General features: G+C 34.9%; 8 protein-coding genes across 8 annotated transcripts; 3 read left to right on the top strand and 5 right to left on the bottom strand.

Annotated features, from left to right (window-relative positions):
- Positions 1 to 232: 232 nt before the first annotated feature.
- Tsp_03348 (prolyl 4-hydroxylase subunit alpha-2) lies at positions 233 to 3,298 on the bottom strand. The gene is made up of 10 exons (XM_003379644.1): positions 3,145 to 3,298; positions 2,689 to 3,080; positions 2,441 to 2,611; positions 2,261 to 2,341; positions 2,058 to 2,128; positions 1,791 to 1,890; positions 1,552 to 1,605; positions 947 to 1,009; positions 834 to 899; positions 233 to 406 (listed from the first exon to the last, which is right to left on the bottom strand). Exons 1-10 carry the CDS (start codon positions 3,296 to 3,298, stop codon positions 233 to 235), a joined length of 1,326 nt encoding a protein of 441 aa, XP_003379692.1.
- Positions 3,299 to 3,387: 89 nt separating this feature from the next.
- On the bottom strand, positions 3,388 to 4,108 carry Tsp_03347 (prolyl 4-hydroxylase subunit alpha-1). Its single transcript, XM_003379643.1, has 3 exons — positions 3,960 to 4,108; positions 3,823 to 3,933; positions 3,388 to 3,547 (listed from the first exon to the last, which is right to left on the bottom strand). The coding sequence occupies exons 1-3, from the start codon at positions 4,106 to 4,108 to the stop codon at positions 3,388 to 3,390; spliced, it is 420 nt and encodes a 139-aa protein (XP_003379691.1).
- A 1,067-nt stretch (positions 4,109 to 5,175) lies between these two features.
- Positions 5,176 to 7,831, bottom strand: Tsp_03346 (prolyl 4-hydroxylase subunit alpha-1). The gene is made up of 12 exons (XM_003379642.1): positions 7,653 to 7,831; positions 7,441 to 7,598; positions 7,193 to 7,369; positions 6,738 to 7,132; positions 6,505 to 6,675; positions 6,356 to 6,426; positions 6,155 to 6,254; positions 6,037 to 6,090; positions 5,734 to 5,796; positions 5,633 to 5,698; positions 5,403 to 5,471; positions 5,176 to 5,349 (listed from the first exon to the last, which is right to left on the bottom strand). Exons 1-12 carry the CDS (start codon positions 7,829 to 7,831, stop codon positions 5,176 to 5,178), a joined length of 1,677 nt encoding a protein of 558 aa, XP_003379690.1.
- A 2,737-nt stretch (positions 7,832 to 10,568) lies between these two features.
- Tsp_03345 (protein arginine N-methyltransferase 2) lies at positions 10,569 to 12,478 on the top strand. The gene is made up of 6 exons (XM_003379641.1): positions 10,569 to 10,611; positions 10,679 to 10,766; positions 10,816 to 10,883; positions 11,194 to 11,294; positions 12,253 to 12,300; positions 12,380 to 12,478. The coding sequence occupies exons 1-6, from the start codon at positions 10,569 to 10,571 to the stop codon at positions 12,476 to 12,478; spliced, it is 447 nt and encodes a 148-aa protein (XP_003379689.1).
- A 632-nt stretch (positions 12,479 to 13,110) lies between these two features.
- Tsp_03344 (hypothetical protein) lies at positions 13,111 to 15,445 on the bottom strand. Its single transcript, XM_003379640.1, has 3 exons — positions 15,413 to 15,445; positions 13,933 to 14,081; positions 13,111 to 13,633 (listed from the first exon to the last, which is right to left on the bottom strand). The coding sequence occupies exons 1-3, from the start codon at positions 15,443 to 15,445 to the stop codon at positions 13,111 to 13,113; spliced, it is 705 nt and encodes a 234-aa protein (XP_003379688.1).
- Positions 15,446 to 16,833: 1,388 nt separating this feature from the next.
- Tsp_03343 (putative protein arginine N-methyltransferase 2) lies at positions 16,834 to 17,654 on the top strand. Its single transcript, XM_003379639.1, has 3 exons — positions 16,834 to 16,938; positions 17,000 to 17,109; positions 17,606 to 17,654. Exons 1-3 carry the CDS (start codon positions 16,834 to 16,836, stop codon positions 17,652 to 17,654), a joined length of 264 nt encoding a protein of 87 aa, XP_003379687.1.
- An 886-nt stretch (positions 17,655 to 18,540) lies between these two features.
- Tsp_03342 (small glutamine-rich tetratricopeptide repeat-containing protein B) lies at positions 18,541 to 20,050 on the top strand. The gene is made up of 7 exons (XM_003379638.1): positions 18,541 to 18,646; positions 18,735 to 18,841; positions 18,898 to 19,052; positions 19,203 to 19,307; positions 19,375 to 19,629; positions 19,711 to 19,782; positions 19,837 to 20,050. Exons 1-7 carry the CDS (start codon positions 18,541 to 18,543, stop codon positions 20,048 to 20,050), a joined length of 1,014 nt encoding a protein of 337 aa, XP_003379686.1.
- A 359-nt stretch (positions 20,051 to 20,409) lies between these two features.
- Positions 20,410 to 23,333, bottom strand: Tsp_03341 (putative CUB domain protein). Its single transcript, XM_003379637.1, has 3 exons — positions 22,085 to 23,333; positions 21,364 to 21,939; positions 20,410 to 20,699 (listed from the first exon to the last, which is right to left on the bottom strand). The coding sequence occupies exons 1-3, from the start codon at positions 23,331 to 23,333 to the stop codon at positions 20,410 to 20,412; spliced, it is 2,115 nt and encodes a 704-aa protein (XP_003379685.1).
- Between the last annotated feature and the right edge of the window lie 54 nt (positions 23,334 to 23,387).

The following is a 23,387-nucleotide window of genomic DNA, read 5'->3' as shown; positions in this document are numbered from 1 at the left end:
TGTACTGGAAGAAGAGAGCATAGGAGGGGATAAATCATTGCTTGGCTTGAGGCTATTATATATTTGCATACTGTATCGTGGAAATGTAAAAAGCAACAGTTTCAGAAACGATAATCGATAACAATACTCTGTACTGGAATTAAAATTGAAATTTTTTTGTACATTTAAAAAAGAATAAGAGTTGCAACTGATGCAATAATAACGATTTCGGTCGGTTCATTTTTGTTCGCATTTATTCATAATCATCTTCGCGTAGACCGCAAGGCCGGTAAAACTCTTGACCACGTTCGTGAATCCATTTATTCGCAACCCATTTCACACCAGCTAAAACTGGACAAGCTGCGTGGCGGGTCGACATGTCACCTTCGCCATTAGGTTTCAAATTGAACCAAAATGCAGCGTCACCCTGAAAAAGTAGCACGTCCCCTATGGCTTCCACTTTCATCATAGTGATCTGCTTTTTACTTTACCTCGACTGGAAAAATGGCCAACTTGTGTGTAATAAACACTGTTGCACCACCAGCTTCAGGTTGAGATATCTAAAAGGAAGGATATTTGTCCACGTTGGTTGACTTTTCAACTATCATAACTAGTCGAAGAAAAGGGATAAAGTTGCAGCACATTCATTCACATATTATTCATATATTAGCATGCAAATTAGAATTTGAAATAATTCAGTTTTTTTTTGTATTGAAACTTCTTCCTTTGCACATTTTTCATGCAAAAATAGAAGCAAATTTTCGATTATGGCATGCGGTATACGTAGAAAAGAAAAGGTAGAAGCAAAAGGAAACAAAATTCAACCGACAGTGCATATAAAATTAAATACATACATAAAACAGAACCGTTGCGATCCGATTACCAGTGTTCAGGCTTTTGAAAGCATTCACCTCTTCCTTCTATAAAGAAAAAACATCTTGCAAAATATGTTGAATAAAATACTCACATAAAAAAGAGTGGTGGCGATGCGATTTCCATGCCCGTGCTCATATGGATCCACTTCGTCACGCTGAAATAGTCCATGAGCAAAGGTCTACTGAAAATTTAACCGGATATTTTCTCTCATCAGCAGAGGCTGTTTAATTTGTTTTGTTTGGTTATTTTGTATTTATAAATTATAAATTACATCTCTAATTACTGATCTCCCTACAATTTTATGTTTTTAATTAGAGCCTCTCTGCTGATGAGATAACCGGCGCATCGCTTACCGTAGACATATCAAAATGAGGTTCATAGTGACCACCTATCCCGTAATTGGCTATCTAAACAAAAGCAAAAAATAAGTAAAGAAAGAATTTCGTGCTAGAGAGAACGTTGTCAATGTATATCTTTTATTACGTTTGTAGCGGTTCGGTTCAAACACATTATATATTGCATTTATCCTGCGTTCCAATATACTGTAATAATAGTATTATCCTGGAAGTGAAACCTAAGTAATCGGTACACGTTATTTCTTTGATTACTATTATTATTACTATTCTCATTTCAATGTTAAGAGTTCATAAAAAATGCAATTTATCATTGACAATGACCCTCTAGCACGATGCTTACCCTAGCATGATCGAAGTGAGGGTCGTAATGACCTCCGAGACCGTAGTTGGCAATCTGTAAATAGAACATTTAATATCATCATCACATTGATGATTATCACTGACAAAAGAAAAAAGAAAACCAATGACGCCAAATGTGAAAAATGAAAATTAACCAGTGAATGAATAAGATGAAAAAACGAAGAAAGAATATTAATCTGTAACTGAAGTCGAGCAAATTGTTGAAGCTAAAAAATATACCTGAAGATCTTCAGCAGTTTCCATATTCAAGTTGGTCATATCATGGATCCTTTTTACGATTCTATCAACTACTGGATGTTCATGTTCTTTCAACCATGCGCTGAAAAATTATAAATTACCAAAATGAGAAACTGCAAAAGCAGGTAAGTACGTAGATTATTTTTCATACAATCAACTAGCTACTACTACTACTACCCAAGCTTTTATGTTTTCTAGCATATCTAACAATAACAAGCAATATATAAAGTTAATGCAAACAACAAACACCTTTTACTGATACGATACGAGGCGTGTTCCAGTTGTCCCGTCTCCTTGTTGTGCACGGTGGCTCTTCGCAACTACAAAGCAACAAAAGAACAAGCAAAACTAATGGAAGTGATAATTGGTAAAAAAAAAAGAGAGAGAGAGAGAGACAAAAGCATGCTCTAACAAAGCTAAAGTGAACCCCACCCAATAAAGGAAAAACAAACAGTTCGACACCTTTTGCTGATTCTGTATTTAGCAGTTTCAAGTTCGCCAGTTTCGGAATTTTGCACCGTCGCTCGGGAAAGCTGAAAAAGTACGCGAAAAAAAAGAACAAAAAAGCGCGATGGAAACTGCCCATTTTTCTCTCAAGAACAATAATATGAACACATCCAGAGAAATCTTACCCGAGGATATGCTAGAGTTTTCAATACGGCAATCTCGTTTGCACTGATCACCTGACGGAAAATGACAATTTTTGGTTTCCAGTGCATCACTTCCACCTTGATCGGTGCCAAACTCAAAAATGGTGTATCACGCTTGTAATAGCAATACAAACGAGAGCGTTGTTTTTCTGTCTGTTTAAAAAGAGTAATTTACGGAAGAAATTATTGTTGGGGTATATTTGCATAATTTGAGATTTTTTTTGTTTTACCAGCAAATATTCACCACGACACAATGCTTCAAAGTCCTTCCTCTCTGGCAGAGCTTGGTCGTTCGGACGAGCATTGACGATTGGTGGCAGATCGTGATCGGTAACTCTGGACACACCTTCTTTAGCCAATAGGTCCAGATACCATTTGACGTTTCCTTCAGCTCTGGGATGATCGGGCTTGATGCGTTGCAAGCGTTTCGTCAACTGCAACGCTCTTTTCACGTTGCCTTGTTGATACATTCCGTAAGCAAGATATTCGAGAATTTCGGCCTGATCAACAGACGGTGGATTTTCATGTTCAACGCGATTCAACGCTTCCTGCATCCAAAGGATCACATGGTAATAATCTTTTTGATTATAAGCAACTCGACCAAGTTCAAAACAGCCGTTAGCTATTGTTAAGCGAAAAACAAAATAAACAAACCAGGAAATATTATTAAACAAATTAATTCATACCATCCAATTCAAGACCCTGCTTGGCACCTTTTATTCTTCCAGAAGATAATTCATGCGTGTCCAATTTGTAGACATCTTGAAGGCGTAGCAAAGCTTCGGCCGCTCCGGTCAAATCTTCTTCAGTAGGGAATTTAGCCAACGATGAATCCCGCATTGCAGTTATGTTTTGTAAGTAAACTATTGAAAATGGTCGTCAAATGTAAGTATTTTTTGATATTGTAAAATTGAACATGAAAACAAATTTCATTTACTGTCTGCGTGGTCAGATTTCATCAGCAGTTCAACGTCGTTCCACTCTTCGGTCAGTTTTTTAATAAATAAAAATGCATTCACTGGATTGTAAAGTCGATCTGCACCTTCTTTCAAAGCTTTTTCTTTGCTTTCACGATATTCTTGTGCCAAACTATGTGTGAATTTAATTATCAATAAAAACAAACTGTTATGTTATTTTTTTCTAATAATTAAATCAAATTTTCATGCAGGTTACGTTTTCGAAAGAGTTCGAACAAACAACTGACAATAAAATATAAATTGGTTTAAAAATGACTCTCACGTGTGTGTGTGTCACTTTTGAGAAAAGGTCGCCGAACTACTGCTCAAGGTAAAAACGTCATCTTAGTTGGATAGAATATTAGGGTGCGACTTTTGATAAATTGCATTCTTCTTCATATGATAAACTTGCTCAGCTGAATATTTAATCTGTAACTTATAATGCTACTACATTTATAGGTCTTCTTCACGTTGGAGGAAGTAGACGAAAGACGATTTCCCGGTTGAAAAAAAGAAAAACTAAAATTCATTCAAAAAAAATGTACCTTTTCAAACGCTGCAGTCGTCTCAAATCACTTTCAATGTACTGTTCAATCACGTCCACCACATTATCTTCAGTATGAATGAGGTTTTCCACATCAGCCATGGCTGTAAATACCTCGGCAGATGATCGCATGGCACACCACCAATCCATCAGTGTGATAAAGATAATGAAATGTGATAATGCCATTGTAGGTGTTTTGAGCAGCTTTATTTCAAGTAAAAATCCGTCAAAAGTTGTTCAATCTAAATGAAAGGTGAAAACAATTTAACAACAAAAAGGAAGTGATCGTTTTCAAGAAAGCATTGCCTACGATAGATATACTCGTCAAACAAGCAACAGCCGCGTAGCAGAAGTAACGCACCCGGGGGAAAAGACTAAAGAATCAAAGAATTTATCACAAATTATAGGAGCAGCAGTCATTAAAACAAGTTTTAAATAAAGATCATATTTTTCCGCGTGCAACAAAATTCAAGTCCAATGACCTACAGTAGGACCAAATGGATAGTGCAGTTTTGTTTTTAGAGCAAGCACTATAAATAGGAATCAAGTTGTTGTGCTGTTGTCTGAGAAATAACTTAGGGAAACCGCTTCGTAGTCGAAGAATAATAAGAATCACTGCGTCAGTGCAAATATGATAATAACGCTCCTCATTGTTAACTAACTTCTTATTGCTAAAATAATTCACACTACAGTTGTAAATACCATACTTTCAAATAAATATTTATTTAAAGTAAATAATTTAGCATGCTTACTAAATTTACTGATATCAATGATGCTTATAACATGTTCAGTAAAAACATTGTGACACTCAAGTATTATTTATTATACTGTAAATTAAGTGATAAAATTTGAATCAAGTAGCCGACTTGGTCAGTAGTTTTGTTTATAATTGTATGCAGAGTAAGAAGGTGCTTATAGGACGAAGAAATAGTAATTAAGAAGATTACTCATAAGGTAAGAGATCTGTTATTTCGTTTTATGTATGTGGTTTTGCATGTTTCAATTTCCTATTCGTCATTGTTTGTTCGAATTCGCTATAATGAAAAGAGAAATGAAACGCACGTGACATCTTTAATACAGTTGAAACAGTTAACAATAATAATAATAATAATAATAATAATAATAATAATAATAGGATAAAGTGAAATGTTTGATAAAGTTGAAAAAAAAGAACAATGGTAAAAATTTAGAGCAGTTTCAGCGTACGTAGGAGTCGCTTATTCATAGTCAGTTTCTTTCGTAGAACAAGGACGACGAAATTCTTGCCCTCTTTCGTGAATCCATTTGTTAGCCACCCATTTTGTACCCGCCAGCACAGGACATGCTGCATGTCGCGTACTCATATCTGGCTCTCCTCCTTGCAATACGTTAAACCAAAACGCGGCGTCGTACTGTGAACATTGGAAATAAAACTCCAGTAAATGGATAAAATAAGTTAAATTACTTTGCTTGGTTCGACAGTAATTTTGTGACTAGTGAATACAGTTCCGCCCCCAGCTTCCGGTTGTGAAATCTATAAAAATAATAATGCCATTTCATATAATATGTGCAAGTTGTTATTTATGATCGTCGTGCAATTTCGATATTGTTTTCCATTTTAACAATCTTTGCTTTTAAGAATAAGAGTTTGTACAACAACATGAACAAAATATAACTTTTATATAAATAACCTACATAAAACAGTACGGTTGCTATTCGGTTTCCTGCATTTAAACTTTCGAAACTGTACGGATCATTTGTCTAAAAAAGCAAAAGAAAAATCAGTAATGGCTTACGTAAAATAGAACGGTGGCGATGCGATTTCCGGTCCCTTCTTCGTACGGATCGCTTTCACCTCGCTGAAAAATGTTTGTCATATTGTCGCTCATAATTTTACCCAGTTTTTAATATATTGATAAACGTTTTGAGTTTGTTCTCTTTTTCTTATAAGTTGATTTTCACTTTAGAAATTTTAAAGAGCATTGAAGATGGAAAAATAATTTTTTTTCATTTATTCATTTATTTATTTTTCTTAAACAGTGTTCACGTTGAATTGGTTGTAAATTTGAATTATTGGATAAAAGTTTAAATTGACTTACTGTAGACATGTCGAAATGAGGATCGTAGTGTCCGCCGATACCGTAATTAGCAATCTGAATAGGCGTTTTTGTAAATATAGCTTGAATGTATTATTATGAGAAGAATTTGTCGAACTACCTGCAAAAGTTCAGCAGTTTCCATTGTCAAATCTGTCATCATGTCAATTCTATCAGATATGCGTTTAACAACTTCGTGTTCTGTATCTTTAAGCCAAGCGCTGCAAGAATAAACCATTACATTTGCGTATATTACTTGTTCAACTTTTCACGTTTGAGATGTGAAAATTGTTTCTTCTTTTGGAGTTGAATTTCAATTTACCTCTTGCTGATTCTGTAGCTTGCCGTTTCCAATTGTCCAGTATCGGCGTTGTGTACGGTCGCTCGTTTCAGCTGAAAATGAACAGAGTTTAAATTTTTGAATAGTGTTGTTTGATTTTTGATAAACTTAAATAATGAAAAACATTCTACCAATGGTGAAGCGAGTTGCTTGATGACAGCAATTTCTTCATCAGAAATGACACCTCTGAAGTAGACGATTTTTGGTTTCCAATGCATCACTTCGACCTTGATTGGTGCTAATTTCAAATAGGGTCGGTTGCGTTTGTAATAGCAGTACAATTTGGCACGATCTTTGTCAGACTAAAGATATCTATCGTCAGGTACGGTGGAAAAGAATTGAACGTTGAAGTCAGTATACTGACTATTGGATATTCACTGCGACACAGCCCCTCGTAGACGTCTCGTTCAGGGATGCTGAGATCGTCAGGACGACGGTTTGTCGGCGGTGGCAGCTTTTTTGGGTCAATTTTTCTGGGCTTGCCTTCTGGATCTAATAAATCTTGGTAATATTTCAAATTTCCCGACGCCCTGGGGTGATTCGGATCGACTTGTTTGATCAGCGTTGTGTAATGGATGGCCCATTCGATGTTGCCTTGCTTGAACATGGCGAAGGCGATATATTCCAATACGGTCGCCTCGTCAATGGTCGGTTCGTCCTCTTTTTGCACACGATCCCAAGCTTCGGTTGCCCAAAGCAGAGTGTGATAGAAATCTTGTTTATTATAAGCTACTCGGGCAATTTCCAAGCAATCGTAGGCTGAAATTTGGAAAAAAAAATAAAACATGATATACGTATACGTATGAAAATTTTCAATACCTGTTAGTTTGCGTCCATCGAGAACACCTCTGATTTTCCCTTCGGCCATGTCGTGAGTGTCCAATTTGTATACATCCTGAATGCGCATCAATCCGACCGCCGTGCCGATCACATCCTCTTCACTTGGAGGTCTGACGACCGAGTTGTGCGTGTGATGGGTGAAATTTTGTATCAATTCTGATAAATGGAAAATTTCACAATTACAATTAATAATCACAATAATCTGTTTGAAAGTGGTCGGTTGGTACTTTCGGCCGAATTAGTTTTCATCAACTGTTCCACGTAGCGCCAGCTGTCCGCGAGCTGTTTGACAATGGCAAAACTTTCGACCGGGTTCACAATGACGTTGTCAGTACCTTCTTGGCCGTGCACTTGCACTTTGTGGGACTTGTATTCGGCGGATAATCTGAAACGGTTATTCATTTGGTTTGTTGGGTCTGGTGTATATGTAAATTTCTACTTTTTCAATTGTTCCAGACGTCGTTCATCTTCTTCGACATAGTTGTCAATAATACGTGACACATCTTCACCCATTTGCAATAGCATGTCGATGTTGGCCATCGACGTGAACACTTCACCTCGACTGAACGGCGTTATTGCACCAAGCAACAACGTTGCCGTGGTCAATGGCCAGATCATGTTCAACATTATTGTATTCTTCTTTTTTTTAAATATTTTCTGTAAAAGAAAAAAATTTGCGTTTTTTTCTTTCATAATTCTTTTTTCTACGCGATAAAGCTGATTGCTCAAAGAATGTGCTAGTGGGTTTTTGATATCAATCAGGTTGGTTGTGTGTGATTTTTTTCAATTGAAACTTTACTGAATGGAAAATGTTCTCCAAATAAAATGAATAATTTCGAAATTGAAAAGCACAAATTAACTTAAATGCAACCTATTTTTGACAAAGTTGAAATTGTTCGTCTTTTCATTTCTATTCCAACCAATGGCAGGCAGTTTTGGATTAAAATTTTTAATTCATTTTCATCGATTCGATATCTTTTTTGATTCTTGGAAATTTTGAATTGGTTGTTGAAGCAGAGCTTTAAAATTAAGCGATCATTCTTTTTTTACACGTTGTTGAATTTGAGAGAAGTATTTTTTTTACAAATCCAACACTGATTCTTGATCTAGATGATAATATGGTTTTTTTAATAATTATTTTCTTATTGAAAACTTTTAATTGGAAATTAATTGTTGATTTTGAATTTTTCGAGGGTTCAGAGGGTGGGGGAGGAGGAAAAAGCTGTTTCTAACGGTGGATTGGTGAAGAAGCAATTTTTTATTTTCAGACGAAGCAGTTGTTTCGTCGACTAGACTATAGTATAAAAGTTGCTATTTGGGAAACGTTTCTCAACATCTTGCTTCCTGAGCGTCTGTCTAGCCAGCTGCATCAGCTGTTGTTTCACGTCTGCTTTGGGTGTTTATGTCTGAATTTATGTGGCTTCTTTCTATTTTTTTGGCATTGCTTATTGCCACCTTTATTATATTTTTCCTTAATCAAATTTATCGTCTTTTTAAATCGAAATGAGAAATAAGCTTTGTGCAAAATGAAAATATTGCTCAGCGAGTGATGGGAACTGACCTTGTAAAGCCGGAACACAGTCGACCATGTGTGAAGGACATCATTCGGCCTAGTAAACAGCTCTTTTCATACGCTGAGAGTCTAGTTTCTTCTTCATGTCACAGTCTGAATTTATACAATCCCCTTCTTTTTTTTCAAAAAAAGCTCAGAGATGAATTATCTGTTGTGCTTTATAATAATTGTTGTATCGTTTATGTTCTTGTATCTCATTTGCATTCATTCATTGTTGAAGTCGACTTTTGAACTTTAAAATTATTATTCATTTTCATAATTTCAGTAAGCTAATTTCGCACGGTTGAGCGATGCACGCTGAATATTGTAATTCACTATCTATCATCTATGATCAATTGTTTGGCTCGGCAACATTTGGATTTTATTGAAATAATAATATAATGTTGTTTAGAACATGCAGATTGGGGGAGGGGGGGTATATATGTGTGAATTAAGATCAGCTTTTTCAATTGTATGACCAATAGATTTGTTGTTTTAAATAAAATATTTAATAATAATGAAATATGAGAATGAAATTTTTTACCTGATTTTTGTTGTTGCCGATGAAAATTGTTGGAAACGTTTGGTGATTTGTTGCTGCGGTGAACTGAAAGTGATCGTCTGTGGCGCTATCAGACCACTTAAATTTCTTGCTTGCTTGTCAGTTTGACCTAAATGCTTTCTATTCGTTGGCGAAGTTTTTGCACGTAGCCACCCATTCTGCTTGCAACGCACGTAAGCAATACGGTCGTGCCTGGGTCAAGAAAAGTTTAGCCAAATTTTCTGTCCGGGATTTTCCCAAAAAGTTCAACATTCTATGAGAAAAATAATTTCCCTCTTCAATGACGTAATTTACTACTATTTTTTGTCTTTTCTTTCTTTTCTACATATTTGTCTTCAAATCAAATTTATTTGATTATTTGAATATTTTGATTTCTTATTTATTCATTTTTTAAAATATTTTTATCAACATTGATCATTTTTGATTCTAATTCAAAATCATCTTGCATGCTAGTTGAGAAAATGTGAACAGAAATTGTGTGAAATAATTTTGCTATTCTTATTTCTTTTTTGAAAAATTAAATTCTGTTCAAGCGATTATAATGTGAATTTATTGGCCTTGCCAGCCATGGTCGATTGTCTGTAAGCCGACGATTAAATTTCGGCCGAAATTGTATATCGTTCAATGGCCTGCGTTTTACCGTGCATTAAAGCATTCGGGTTCATCAACATGACGACATTGATCGCAGTTCTACCCTTCAGGGGAGGAGATTTTATTTTCCATTTTGGGTACTTTTTGAACAAGAAATCAAACAAAATTTATCATGTCGCATTGAAATAAGGAAAATAATATATTTTTTTTTCTCAAGCTGATGAACTTTTTATAAAATTGGAGAAATTATATTCAATTAGCAAGTTTCGGTTTATGTTACCGTGGTGAAATTGAAAAATTACAATTTCTCATTCAAAGTTTGCACAAGCGAACGACCAATTAATTCGAATTTTATTTTGTTTTAAATTGACAACCGAATCGAACTTTTTATTTGCATTTTAATATTGCATGTGAATGTTTTTCTTTTGCACTCGGCATTTTTTGATAAGTAATCATCAAAAATTTATTGCAAACTTTGCGATGTTCAACTGTAATGATCAAAAGAAAATTTATAGAAATTATTCACTTGTAATTTTAATACAATACATTGAAATTTTAATCACGTAAATTTATACCTGATTTACAATATTTACAGTAATTCTCGAAATCATCCTTTTTCGAAAATTAAATTTTTCTTGTATAATTTAGCTATGACTTCGAAAGCGACTCGGAAGCGGCGTCGAACATGCACAGGTTATTGATTGATTGATTGGGTGATGTTTCAGATTGTTCATTTAAATTGTATATTTTTATTTTACAGATGACGACGAATCCTATTTTGAATCTTACTCTGATCCACAATGTCACCTGCACATGATTTTAGATACGAGAAGGACGAAAGCTTATCAGTGAGTTTGTCCTAAATTATAATAAATACACTGATATTTCTCATTACAGGGAAGCGTTGCAACGAAATTCCAATTTCATATCTGGCAAAGTTGTTCTCGATGTTGGTGCTGGTACAGGTGCTAATTTTTTTCTTGAAATTTATTTGGGATGTTTTTACTGCTTTCTTGGCAGTTTGCTTCAGTTCTTTTTGTAAAGTGTAATTTTATTGATTAAAGCAAAAATATTTTACTTCTCATGCAGTAAAGTTATTGTTTTTTTCTGTTGTTTTGCTTTTGGACATCTCGTTGCAATTATGATAATGTTCATTCTGCTTTCAGGTATACTGTCCGTGTTTGCGTGTCAAGCTGGTGCCAAACTTGGTATAAACTTTATTATTAGGGTTGTTTGAAAAAAAGCATTTTTTTTAAATTCAAAACGCATTTTCAGTCCACGCAGTGGAAGCGTCGGATATTGTTAACCATATGAGAAGAATAATTTCTGACAACAATATGGTGGACAAAGTGCAAGTACACAACGTTCCCGTAGAAGTGAGTCTTTGAAATTGTATTTTAATTAGCGTTAAATTGTTCACTTAAGCAACATTTGTTAGTGTTCGTAACTGAATGCTGATTTCTTTTTTTCAAATTATACAGATCATACAAAATTGCAGAGCTGTTTAAACGCATATTTCTGATCTTATTGCTTGAAGAAAATATATTAATGTTTTAAATGAGTTGTCGTTGAATTTCAAAAAGTGGTGAAATTAGTTTTTCTCTTTTCTAATGTTTAAATTCAATTGTTTTTTGATTTTTAAAAAATTCTCTATTTATTACTAGCTTATCTAAAAATATCACTTCAAAGATTTGTTCAATTCGCTTGACACTAGTGTTGTTTTGATTTGACTGAGATTGTAAGAACAGACAGAAGTGGTTGATTGACGCTATTTAATTATATCTCTCATGTTGCCTCATCTTCTGGCGTCGATTGACTGACGCTTGGTTGGCTTAACTTTGCTTATTGCTGCTGCTGCAGCAGCACTGCTTCTGCTCCTATAAATGAAACAACGCCATTTCTGCATTTGTTTCATGTGTTATTCTATATTCACAATTATATTTCTTCAAAGCAGTTTTAAATTCATCAGTCATATTCGATTATCAGTAATAATAATATTGAAATGAAAAGAGATTGAATTACAAATGAAATAAATAATTTCATCTTTTGTAACATTTAAAATTTAATTTAATTAAATTTTCTTCCAAATGATATTTCAAATCCATTTAGACATTTAAATAATATTTAGCTGATATAGATAGGATGTAGAAATTGTTTTTTTTCTTTCTTTTCGCGAAGATGCATTGAGTTCATTATTCAATTTGCTTCTCATTGAATAGATGAGATTTAAAGTATTGAAATTTGGTCATAAGTGATTTGTTTTCAATTTATGCTAAGTTGCAGTGTTAAGAACGGCGGAAACTTGTTCAATCAATCGCAATTGTCCATTTTCAGAAACTACAACTGCAAGGCTCGGTCGATTGTATCGTCAGCGAATGGATGGTTAGTTTAAAGTCAATTTTTTGGATGGCTTCCTAAAAAACATTACAATAACAACAACAGCACATTGAAAATTTTGCAGGGTTATGGTTTGATGACGGAATGGATGTTACCATCGGTGATCTCCGCTCGAAATCGATGGCTTCACAAGGTGATTTGCGATACTTTTTTTACGGATTGATTGTTATTCTTTGATTTTTATTTCACTATTCCAATCATAAATTTAATGATTTTTGTACAACAGGATGGTTTGATGTTTCCCGAACGAGTGCATATGTTTATTATTCCTGTCGGGCAAACGCAGTTCATCATATCTAGGCACTGTTTGCACGTCCAAAAAATGGAATTTTGTTCACTTGCTTTTTTGCAGAGCCGAATCCTGGTACGACGTGATGAAATTGTATGGTGTTGATATGGATCGTATGGTTCATCAAGAGTATGAGAACATGATCGGTAAGTTGAAATTCAAGCGAAGCAAATATGCACCGCTTAGCGAATTAGTTATCAGAGTTTTATGCAATTACTCCCCGGGGAATTTGAGGTTGCTTGATTTGAACGAATTCAAGTGATAACTGAATGAAATTATTTACTCAATGAAAATAATAACAGTAATAAGCAGAACAATAAAGAAAGAAAATACGCGAGTAAAGAGTGAAAAAGTGACCAAAAGTATAATAAGTAAGCCAAAATATATGAAAAGCTTTATTAATTAAGTATAAACGATGACAGTGGGCACGGATTTTCATGAAGTATATATTTCAAGTTCAGTTTGAGCAACGAATGGATCAAATAATAAATCAAGCAGCATCAACGTCACATTCGACACCAATAATGGAATATGGCTATTATTATTATTATTAACGAACCTGTCAAAGTGATGCTAAATCTGGCCCGAGTGCTTGCGTTGCAGTAGTTGCGATTGCACAGGCAGACGTCTTGCATTGTTTGACCGGATGAAATACGAGCGCGTTGTGAAATTTGGTCACCAATTGGTGCTTCCAAATGTGTTGTGCTTGAACTGGTGCAGCCGATCGATTCGAACGGTTCACGGATTTTTGTGCAACCTTTGCCAAGCCAATAGCTGTTCGTTTCAGGCATGTAAGTTAAAATGGAAAGGCAGGCATTTTGATCACGGTCGCATTGTACCGTTTCCAATCGACGGCAGAACGGCAGGCGTAAATCCACTTTGATTCGGAAATTGTCCGTAGTTACGTGGTCGAATGCACCGGGGCTGGTGGCGCACATGTAGCAAATTAACCCTCGGCAGGGGCAAGCAATTAGTATACCGGCGATCAGAAGTTTCAACGCCAACAACGGTACCATGTTATTATTGGAGCTGAAATTTTCAACTAACCTCGACATTGTCGGGTTGTTTGTTTGTGGCTATTGTTGTTGTTGTTTTTTTCTTCTTTTCAATACTTACAGTTACCATATGCATATATGTATGCACAGATGGACGAGGGTTTTCTGCTTTTCAGAGGTGTTGGCACTGGCAGTGTCCAATTAAAGTTGCCCACTTGGTTCTGGCGAACTTACTGGCCAGCCAATTAATTTTGGCTAGCCAATTAAGCGGCTTTGTTTGAAATTGGCTTTCTTGAACAAGCTTGAGTCGATAGTGTCGATGTTTGTGCGTACGCGTGTGTCTGGTTGTTGTATCTCGTCTTCTTTCTCTGTCTCTCTCTGTCAGCTTTTGTTGTTGCTGTTTTTACTGCCACCGCTGTTGCTGTGTACTTTCGGTGGTTATGTATATATATGTATACGTGATCTTCCAGTGATAACCAATTCTAGAATTGCACTTTTCACTTTAACAGTTATAGAAAAATATTTTATTCGTGATGATTATGATGATCCTTTTTTTCCAAAATATGCATATAATCTATGCACATGAGCATTTACATATGTATAAATACATATGCATATGGACATGTGTATATATGCGTGTGTGTGTGTGTGTGTGTGTGTGTACGTGCACTCGTGTGTGTGAGTATGTGAGGTATGCTTATGAAATGAGACTTTTGCCCAACTTGCTTGAATTGCTTGCACTTGTTGCGAGCTCGTCAACCGGCCGTCAGTGAGAATCGAATTGGAAAGAGAATTTTGGCTTGTTGGAACGGATGTTGGTTGGACCTCTGTTGACTCCGCCCAATTTCAGTTCTGTTTGTTGAAAAGGACGGCTTCTTCTTCTTCTTCTTCTTCTGCTTTGTCTTTTTCTTTTAGCCGGCTCAGAAACGGCGACGTAGATTGTTAAGAAACTTTTTCAATCTTTGCCTTTTTCACTTACTATTTAGTGCTGCTATTTTGATTGCAATCACTGAATATTTAATTTTATCCATAATGGCAAATATTGTAGCGAAGGAAATAGAAATAACAGAAAAAAAGCATAATATTAAGTACATAAATGCTAATATACGCATGTTTGTTTATTATTTGTTTAGCTTGTTTTTAATATTTGTTGACGCAATCATCGGCCTGTTTTATAATTAACAGTGTTGCAGTGATTTAATTGAATGTAATTTGAAAAATTCCTTCCTCATTATTTATTTTACAATCAATAAAGTAGGAGCAGCCTATCAAGACGAAGCTGCGATAGTTGAATTGTCTGCTTGAGCGAGACCAAAAGAGAAAGATACGATGAGAGAGAAGTTGAATTTCAAAGAGCTGGATGAAATTCAATCCAATAACAATTGTTTGTTTGCGCTTTCACAAACAAATTTGATTTTTGACTTGATGAAAGAAAAAAAATTTTTTCATATAGTTTTTTTTAAATTATAATAAATAAGTAAATAAGTAGTTAAATAAATTAGCATCACTTTTGCGGTGTATTTTTGTACCAATGAAAAGTTTGTTTCTTCTTTCTTTCTTTTTCTTCAAGCATCGATAAGCTCGATAAAATCACATCACAAATGCACAATGGTGAAAAATTTGAAATATTATCTTATTTTTTCCCAAGCTTTTCTATGCCGTGTATTGGTGTTGAATGAGAGGTATTTTGAATAATTTTTCGACGAAATTCTTTTCTTTTCTCAATCGATACTTTCTCATCCATTATTGGTGTTGTAGGCTTTAGTTTGAATTGGAATTAAGCATTTTGTTTCCCAGTCGCCTAGTGATATACCATTTTCATTGAACAATTAATCCAATTGAGCATTGTAGTATTTTTTTTAGATTTCTTCTAAACATTATACTACGCTGAATGAATGAACAAACTGTTCACTTGAACTTTTCAGCAGTTTGTTGGATTTTCTGATAATTCAATTTTTTTCTTTATAAACCAATAACATGATAAGTAAGTATAATAAAGGAATTTTCAAGAGAGCAATCTTTTTCGAAAAATAAAAACATTGCTCTATAGAAATAGGAAAGAAAATGGTGATAAATTTGAATATTGAATAAATGTTTGTTTTCAATGAATTTTTGTCAATAAATACCATATTTGTTTATTTATATATTCTTTTTTGTTTACGGGTTTATGCTTATCTCGTTTATCGAATTTGCGTTTGTGTTTTCTGCTGCGCTCCGCCTTCGATATTGCTCAGCTTTTCAGGTGACATCTTTGCAAACGAGGAAGTTGTGAGGTAGGCATATGATTGCTGTTTGTTGAAGTTGATTAATTTGCATCGATTCCCTTTTTGAATGCCAAAACTTGGAAATTCTTCTTCATCTTTTCTGTTTCTCCCTCTCCCTTCCTGTCTTTTTCTTTCTTTTTTTGCATATCATTTGTTGAATGGGAATTTTCATTTTTGCGTCTGGTTATTTTGCAAGAGAAAAGTTATGAGAATGTTGTTTGCTTCTGAAGAATCATCGAAATTCAAGCCGTCAAAGGTGACGAAAATTAGACACAAGACCATTGTGAGCTTTTTCGAAGCTGTCGAACGTCTGTTATTTGGATACACACACACATTTGCACTTGTTCAATTGTTTGTCATACTTTTATTCATAATATTATTATTGTTATCATTTATTCGCTTCTATAACTGTTGCTATCATTCAATTGCTATTGTTGTTAATATCTCAACAAATTCAGTTATGCAATTGCTGCTGAATGTCTGAAAACGAACGTAAAATTTTCTATTTTCATGTCTGTCGTCTTCATATCGTAAAATTTTCTATCCATCTAAATTTATTATCACTAAAAAGCAAATGGTTTTCTTTTTTAATTATTTCACATTAACACTGCATCAGTCGGAATTTGCACACTCTTATTAGCAGGGAAAAATAATATCACTGTTCCGTGATTATTACAATTTTATTCTCAACTCTTATTTACTCTTAGTGAATGAAAAAACTAGCAGAGTGATCAAACAAAGGAATACTACATTTAATTTTATTATTTCATTTCGATGTTACACTTTTTATTAGGAAAATTTGCAACGCAACATCTAAGGTTGTAGCAAAATACAAGTAAATGGTGTTACTGGGTTCTTATATTTTGAACTTTGGAGTCAAAAATTGTCGAAATTAAGATTTATCGAACAGTATTGTATTGGGGTCACTGCTGTGTGCATATATGGATTTTTTGTTTGACCGTTAGGTAAGATGGTTTGCCATGACATCGCTCCTGAAGAAGTGATGGGTATTCAAGCGAAATTATTCGAACTTGACCTGAGAACTGTTCAAGAAGAAGATTTACAATCATTGAAAGTAAGTTGGCGAAATTTCAATTTTCTCAATTAAACTTTTAATTAATTGGTTGTTTTTAAAGGGCAAATTCAGTTGTGAATGCATTGGCAGAGGTGATGTTTTTGGCTTTTGCATTTGGTTCAACGCCTTGTTTCCTGCTCAAGTGGAACTTGACACTGCACCATTCGAAGCGTGAGTTTCGATTATTAGATCCACAGCAAATTTTTTGCATTTATTTATTTATTTATTCATTTATTTTATCGTAATTTTTTTATTTATTATTTAAACATCTCTTATTTATGCTTTTGAGATGTTGGCTTTGATTTTCCGCTGAAAATGGGAATTGTTTCATTTATTTTAGACCTACACACTGGCTGCAGACTGTTTTGTACGTGAAACCGTTTCAGGTTGAACAAAGTGATGTAATTCAAGGTTCCATTGAATTCAAACGCAATACAGAAGAAAATCGGTAGAACTGTATTTTTTTAAATATTATTTTATTTCCTGTAATCAAGTGTGTTGTTTTATTTTCAGTTGTATGTGCGTTGATTTGCAGTATACTTCCAATGGCCATTCGGAGCACAGCCATTCTTTTACTGAATTTCAGTTATTTTAGCGAAACATGTGCGGTAGCATATTTGTGAAGCTGAATGAAAACTATTTTTCTGTATCTTATACCTTTTTCCAGTTTGACCATCATGATGCGTGATTCATTATTCTTCAATGGAAGAAAATAATTTTCTCTAATAAAATACACCTTTTATTTTATATATTAGAAATGCTTGGTAAATTTTTGTACAGTCTAATGAAACTTCTAATCCAGTATAGTCTATTTATTTTTATATATGCATTTAGCTTTATCGAAGTAATGTGGAAATCATTTATTACATTAAATTGAATTAAAAATTTCTTCATTTGACCAGACTTGGAAAATTGACTGATTCTGATTTTTCAGTTTTAAAGTAATTTTATGAAATTTGTAAAATGGCCGTTTGTATACAAATATAATTTTTTATTTTAAAATGAAGCCATGCATAAGAGTTGAAAGAGTAAGATCATCGATCTGAATTGCGTATAATTTTATTTTACATGGTGAATTTATAAATTCTTAATGTTCTGTTGTTAAAAATTTACTGTTTTAAAAGCAATATTTGGATTGAATTGAAGTAATAATCATTTTATGAGCAAATGAACGTGCTGGATAACATTTAAACGTGTAATGTAGGTTACTGTATGTTTACTGTACATGTTTTTGTGAATGCATATTTAGAAAAGCAGTTCCTGAGTAATTATATTGTAAAGCATATTTTAAAATGATGTTTTTTAAGTTACCTTTTAGTATAAGGATAATAAAACAATTACATTTTTTTTCTGATCCTTTCATGTGCAGTTGTATATACTTGCAATTGTTGTTTGCTTATTTCAATTATTCTCACTGTAAAAAATATACATACTTTTTTATATAATGCAATTTTAATTATAAAATTATTTAATAAGTATTAACTGCTTTCGTTATTAACTTTTTAATATTTATTTTCGCCGAGGTTAATGATATGCAGGTTGTTGTGCTTTTCATTTAGTAGCGTACAGTCTTGTGAGTTCATTGTTGTTGTTGTTTGCGAGATGAGTAACGAGGTGGACAAAGGTTTGATTTTGGCAATAATAAACTATCTCAGACGAAAAGTCTACACCTCTGATTATCCATCTGACGTCTGCGAAATAATTGAAAGTACGTTCTGTTGTCATGGTTATGATCATCAATAGGTTTTTGTTGTTATTTTTTACATTCGGTTACATTTTTTCTTTTGTTTTTCTAGCGGCATGTCGATGTCTTCAGAATATATTTAATATTAGCGTTGAAGATGCTGATGTTTATCCAGATAAAGATTTGTATGATATTTATATCGACGGATTAGGGAAAAAGGTTTTCAATTTAAATCTCTAATTCTTTGTTTCATATTATAACTATCCCATTTTCAGGCTTCGTCTAATCCGACTCCGATTGATAAAGAAAAAGCAGAGCAGTTAAAAGCCGAAGGCAATCTGCTGATGCAACAAGGGGAATTTCGAAAAGCTTTGGAAAAATACAACGAAGCCATCAAGTTGTTTAAAAATCCAACATTCTTTTGCAATCGGTAATGTGTGAAAATTATTTTCTCATATGTATATATGCATATAAACTTTTTGAATGATCTATGTATTAGTTAAATTGTAAAATTTGTAAAGTTATATTCCGTAAGAAAGATTTGTAAGTTCTTTATAAGTTTGTTTTTCAATTTTTACAGCGCTGCTGCGTTCAGCAAATTGGAAGGTCATCAAATGGCAGTTCAAGACTGTTTGAAGGCGATTCAAATGGATTCGAATTACGGAAAAGCGTATGGTAGACTAGGGTAAAATGAAAGCCTTTTGGTAAAATGGGGGAACTGTTTATTTTTCATTGTTTATTTGTTTGTTCAGATTAGCTTATTCTTGTATGAATCGGTTCACTGAGGCTGTGAATGCATATAAAAAGGCGTTGGAGTTGGATCCTGACAATGAAAGTTTTATCAACAACTTGAATATTGCTGAAGAACGGTTGAGGAATCCAGGAAACCAAGGGAATTCGAATCCGACGATGAGAGGATTTTTTCCAGAACTGAGTACACTGGTTAACAATCCAGAGTTTTTTAATGTTTTAAGCAACATAATGGAGCAACCTCCGATGCGTGAATTGTGAGTAATGTGTAGTAGTGGTTTTCGGTTTTCCTCCTTGTATTTATACAGGTTATTTGTTTATTGCATAAATATTTTCAGTATGTCATCAATTATGGGAAATAGCGAGGGATTCACTTCAAGTCCAACAGACATGTACGATTTGTTACAAGCGTATGGATTTTCTTTATTCCTATAAAAGTTTATTTATTTACAATAATGTTTCAGTAGTCAACGTTTGGCCAGTATCATACAGCAGCAGCATCCAAGTTTTGCCGATCTGTTACGGAGGGAATTCGACAACCGCAGACCAGATACCAACGGCAGTCAGCAATCTGGTAATGAGAAGAGCGACGAAGATGCAAAAAAAGATGGCACACAAGGCAACCGCAAAGATGACGGTAAAGACGGGGAGAATGATGATAATGCGCCGAAAAACTGACTGTCGATTTAATGATGATAAGTGGCTTGTTTTCTTCATGATACTTGACTATCACTTTTACAGTTTTCCACGTAAATTTTATATCAGTTATTATAGTTTCAAAAGTCTGCTACACTGCTGAAAATTTAGTTCAGTTTTTTGTTTTGTTAATGTATATGAGATTATTTGTTGCCATCGTCTTCAGCAGTAATCATTTTTTTCCACATAAATAATGTATTATTTATTCCATATATTCAGTTGATTATTAAACATATTATAATATTAACAAAATAGCAAATGTTTGTTCTATTTTTTAATTATAATAATGATGTTTTTTCTGAATTTGAAAAATGAATACTGTTTTTAATTTATTGCTTGGCTTATTTTGGTTCGCTTAATGAAACTGACGGAACGCTTCCAACAATAGTGCTCTGTTCTGGCATTGGTTGTTGAGTGCTGCTGAGCATCGGGGGTCCAATACCGGCGCATAATAGATTCGACGAAATTGACATGGATCGACTGACGCTTCGAGTTGGATAGTAGCAACTTTCTGTTGTATTATTACCATGACACAGTCCACAGACGGACAAAGTGGAATGACTGTGACAGTTCGGATCCAAAAATGGTGGTTTCCAATAGCTTTGCTCAACAAAAGTAGTCAAATTTGCATCTGCGGAAAAAAAAATTTTTTTCTTTAGTGAAAATGAAAATATCGTGTTATGTTTCGTTTTTAATGTTCTTTTTTTTTGCGTTTCGCTATAAAACTATTGTACCTGCGTTTTGTTATGAATACTTTAAGGATACTGTTAAATAATTTCTGTTTCAGGTTTGTGAAACGTTCAGTGTCATTTTTAATAATTTGCTTGTACATTTATGCGAAACTTAATTTTATTCGCAATAAACATAATTGGCATGGTTATTAAATAAATATTGTAGTAGTGGTAAACAGTAATATGAGATACTGTACTTTCTTACACTTTTGTATCATTTGAACTCCGTTGAATAATTCTATCGCTATCTGAGTATATGTTCAAATAAATTATAATCTGATATTTACAATAATAATTTGAGATAATTTCTCATTGTAGTCTTCCATTTCAGAGGCGAGAAGTTATGTCAATTTGCGAGAATTTTAAGGATCTGAACGATCATTTCGACGTTTTAGCCAATTCCATTATCAACTTCATCAAAAGAAAAATCAAAAAGGAAATCCACTGTTCGTAAGATTGCGTAATAAGTTAAAAAGAAATTTTTCAGTTCAGTCTTTAGTTTTAGCCTCATTGTTTTTGAATAATTGAAATAATTTTTTATATTTAAATGAATGAATAATTTACCAGATTCTGTCGACCGACGGTTCGTCGTGAAGGATGCACTGATGTTGATCTCTTGTGTATAGGAACGTTTTTTCCGTTTCGCTTTGATTATGGTTAGCCTGTGCAAATTGTCGACCAAAGAGTTCACCGGCGATTGCATCTTACGTTTGCAGTTGCGCTTGACAATTGCCAATTTGTGTGCGTCATCGCTGTGATTGTGGTCGGAGGAAAAATGATGATGCGTGCCGATGCGCAGATCTTGCTTTAACTTGTTGTTTTTGCTTGAATGCTGTGGCATTTGTAAAATTTCCTTCACAATATTGCATGCCTGCTTTTCACTGAGGCTTGTCATTGTGCAAGATCTGCATTGTTTGGAACCAGTTTCCGTGTATGTGATGTTCAAATCTCCTGACTGGCAGTGGATTAGCTTGGGATTCGGTACGCTCAGGCTAGAACCGTGCACCATCAGACTGGCTCCAGAATACATTTGATCAAGATCAATTGTTGCACTGCTGACTGTGGTGACTACGTTATTGTTGTTGTTCACGTCGACTGGTATATCGGAGTTGAATCTTTGGAAATGGCATTTCAACATCTCTGACAGTGAATTTCTTAACAAAAAAAATAATAATTCGCAACGCGAGGAATGTGTTAAATAATTTCAAGGTAAAATGGTATGGTTACTTTTCATTTGGAGAACGCATGAAGCTGACCAGAGTTTGCATATGAGGGCAAAATTCACCGCTGCTGGTGTACGAAGATTGGCAATCGGGACAGAATACCTTTCTAGTGGGATTTGTCAGATTGTTCCAATGAAGCTGAACCAACGATCCCCCTTCCATGGTTGCTTGACGTGTTGTCATTTGTTGACTGAAAGTGCGTCTGTTGCGCAGCTTGCGGTTGAATTGAGGCGCTGAAGCAATTATCAGTACAATCACACTGATCACCATTGCCGTTGCTACTGCAATAATTGTGATCATTGTTGGAGTTAGCTGGGCATTGGTCGACTTAAGCGGACCTTGGCCGAGGTCCGTTTCCATAGCGACGACTTCGAATCGAAGTAGGAATCCCTGCGCACCAGGATTGCGCAGAGGTTTATCTGCGCTGACGTGTCGAATCCACATGGAATTTGTCAAACTTGTATATTTCTTGTGCAGTGTTTCCAGTTTGCAAAGTTTTACAGTGTTGTTCGTATCTTTGAAGCCGAGCTCGACGTAGCCTTGTTCCTTGCACTCGTGGCTGTCATCCGGGTGTACGTTGAAATGTTTGAAGTGTACAACAATAACGTGATTGTCCGGAGCGGTCAGATTCCAACGACAATTTAAATTTGGCAGTTGAACGCTTGGAAATCCTACACTCTTCAAAGTGCCGTTTCGTTTTTGGAGAGCAAATTCACACTTTTTCATGCAGTGCAAACCGAACAATTTGGAACAGACGAGAAGCTGAGTCGCTTCGGCAGCGTTGTTGGCCAGGCAGCTTTGAAAATCCCGGTCTTCATCGGTATGACACTGAAGCTTGTTGACATTCACTGCCGGCCTGAGTTGGACATTTGCCAAAGGAAACGAACTCGACGGTACGGCCGCGCCTACACTTCGGCAAAGCAGCAGTGAGATTAGCGGATTTTCACTGTTGCACAGAGGCGCCCAACAGCCCAACGCGTTCACGAATGCTTGCACGGCGATCGGCTGGCCCGGCTCCTGCGATGCATTGCTAATGTGGACGTCGCGCACGCAGGCCAGCTCGTCGGCTCGGGTTCCACTACAGTGAGTACGACCGTCGCAAATTTGTCCGGCTTGTATCCAAGCACCGGTATTGGGGCATAAAACTGATGCAGTTTTCTTGATTAGCGGACTGTTTGTGGAGCAGGAATTTTCCCATTTCATTGCTGAAGACAACTGCAAATCCGATCCTGCAACCGCGTGGTAAATTATTATCGTCATCGCTGTTGTTATTACTAATGTAAGTTTAAACTTCAATCTATAATCAATCATTTCTGTTGCCAAACAATAATAATAGTAATAATAACAATTATTATTATTCGTATT

The sequence above is a fragment of the Trichinella spiralis genome (genome assembly GCF_000181795.1).
Source record: "Trichinella spiralis strain ISS 195 chromosome Unknown Scfld2, whole genome shotgun sequence".
In the NCBI taxonomy this organism is placed as follows: domain Eukaryota; kingdom Metazoa; phylum Nematoda; class Enoplea; order Trichinellida; family Trichinellidae; genus Trichinella; species Trichinella spiralis.
Note: the sequence above shows the minus strand (reverse complement) of the source record. Positions and strands in the feature narration are given on the sequence as shown.

Bases quoted from the DNA above. Each gene is read 5' to 3' on its own strand.
- Tsp_03341 (XM_003379637.1), bottom strand. From the start codon at position 23,333: ATGATTGATTATAGATTGAAGTTTAAACTTACATTAGTAATAACAACA. The intron at 21,940-22,084 runs GTGAATTTTGCC...ATTCACTGTCAG, and splicing joins ATCTTCGTACACCAGCAGCG to AGATGTTGAAATGCCATTTC. The intron at 20,700-21,363 runs GTAAATTATTCA...TTTTTTCCGCAG, and splicing joins CCGTCGGTCGACAGAATCTG to ATGCAAATTTGACTACTTTT.
- Tsp_03342 (XM_003379638.1), top strand. From the start codon at position 18,541: ATGAGTAACGAGGTGGACAAAGGTTTGATTTTGGCAATAATAAACTAT. The intron at 19,308-19,374 runs GTAAAATGAAAG...TTGTTTGTTCAG, and splicing joins AAAGCGTATGGTAGACTAGG to ATTAGCTTATTCTTGTATGA. The intron at 19,783-19,836 runs GTATGGATTTTC...ATAATGTTTCAG, and splicing joins ATGTACGATTTGTTACAAGC to TAGTCAACGTTTGGCCAGTA.
- Tsp_03347 (XM_003379643.1), bottom strand. From the start codon at position 4,108: ATGGATTGGTGGTGTGCCATGCGATCATCTGCCGAGGTATTTACAGCC. The intron at 3,934-3,959 runs GTACATTTTTTT...AATGAATTTTAG, and splicing joins CGACTGCAGCGTTTGAAAAG to TTTTTCTTTTTTTCAACCGG. The intron at 3,548-3,822 runs GTTTATCATATG...ATTCACACATAG, and splicing joins TTAAATATTCAGCTGAGCAA to TTTGGCACAAGAATATCGTG.
- Tsp_03344 (XM_003379640.1), bottom strand. From the start codon at position 15,445: ATGCTCAATTGGATTAATTGTTCAATGAAAATG. The intron at 14,082-15,412 runs GTATATCACTAG...GTGCAATTCTAG, and splicing joins TTAATTGTTCAATGAAAATG to AATTGGTTATCACTGGAAGA. The intron at 13,634-13,932 runs GTACGCACAAAC...TGAAAATTTCAG, and splicing joins TACAACAACCAGACACACGC to CTCCAATAATAACATGGTAC.
- Tsp_03345 (XM_003379641.1), top strand. From the start codon at position 10,569: ATGACTTCGAAAGCGACTCGGAAGCGGCGTCGAACATGCACAG. The intron at 10,612-10,678 runs GTTATTGATTGA...TTTATTTTACAG, and splicing joins GCGGCGTCGAACATGCACAG to ATGACGACGAATCCTATTTT. The intron at 10,884-11,193 runs GTGCTAATTTTT...ACGCATTTTCAG, and splicing joins CGATGTTGGTGCTGGTACAG to TCCACGCAGTGGAAGCGTCG.
- Tsp_03346 (XM_003379642.1), bottom strand. From the start codon at position 7,831: ATGATCTGGCCATTGACCACGGCAACGTTGTTGCTTGGTGCAATAACG. The intron at 5,699-5,733 runs GTAAGCCATTAC...TTGCTTTTTTAG, and splicing joins TCGCCACCGTTCTATTTTAC to ACAAATGATCCGTACAGTTT. The intron at 5,350-5,402 runs GTAATTTAACTT...CAATGTTCACAG, and splicing joins TTACTGTCGAACCAAGCAAA to TACGACGCCGCGTTTTGGTT.
- Tsp_03343 (XM_003379639.1), top strand. From the start codon at position 16,834: ATGGTTTGCCATGACATCGCTCCTGAAGAAGTGATGGGTATTCAAGCG. The intron at 16,939-16,999 runs GTAAGTTGGCGA...TTGTTTTTAAAG, and splicing joins AAGATTTACAATCATTGAAA to GGCAAATTCAGTTGTGAATG. The intron at 17,110-17,605 runs GTGAGTTTCGAT...ACCTTTTTCCAG, and splicing joins GACACTGCACCATTCGAAGC to TTTGACCATCATGATGCGTG.
- Tsp_03348 (XM_003379644.1), bottom strand. From the start codon at position 3,298: ATGCGGGATTCATCGTTGGCTAAATTCCCTACTGAAGAAGATTTGACC. The intron at 2,129-2,260 runs GTTTGTTTTTCC...GTTGCTTTGTAG, and splicing joins TCAGCAAAAGGTGTCGAACT to TTGCGAAGAGCCACCGTGCA. The intron at 407-833 runs GTATGTATTTAA...CTACTTTTTCAG, and splicing joins TCGCAACGGTTCTGTTTTAT to GGTGACGCTGCATTTTGGTT.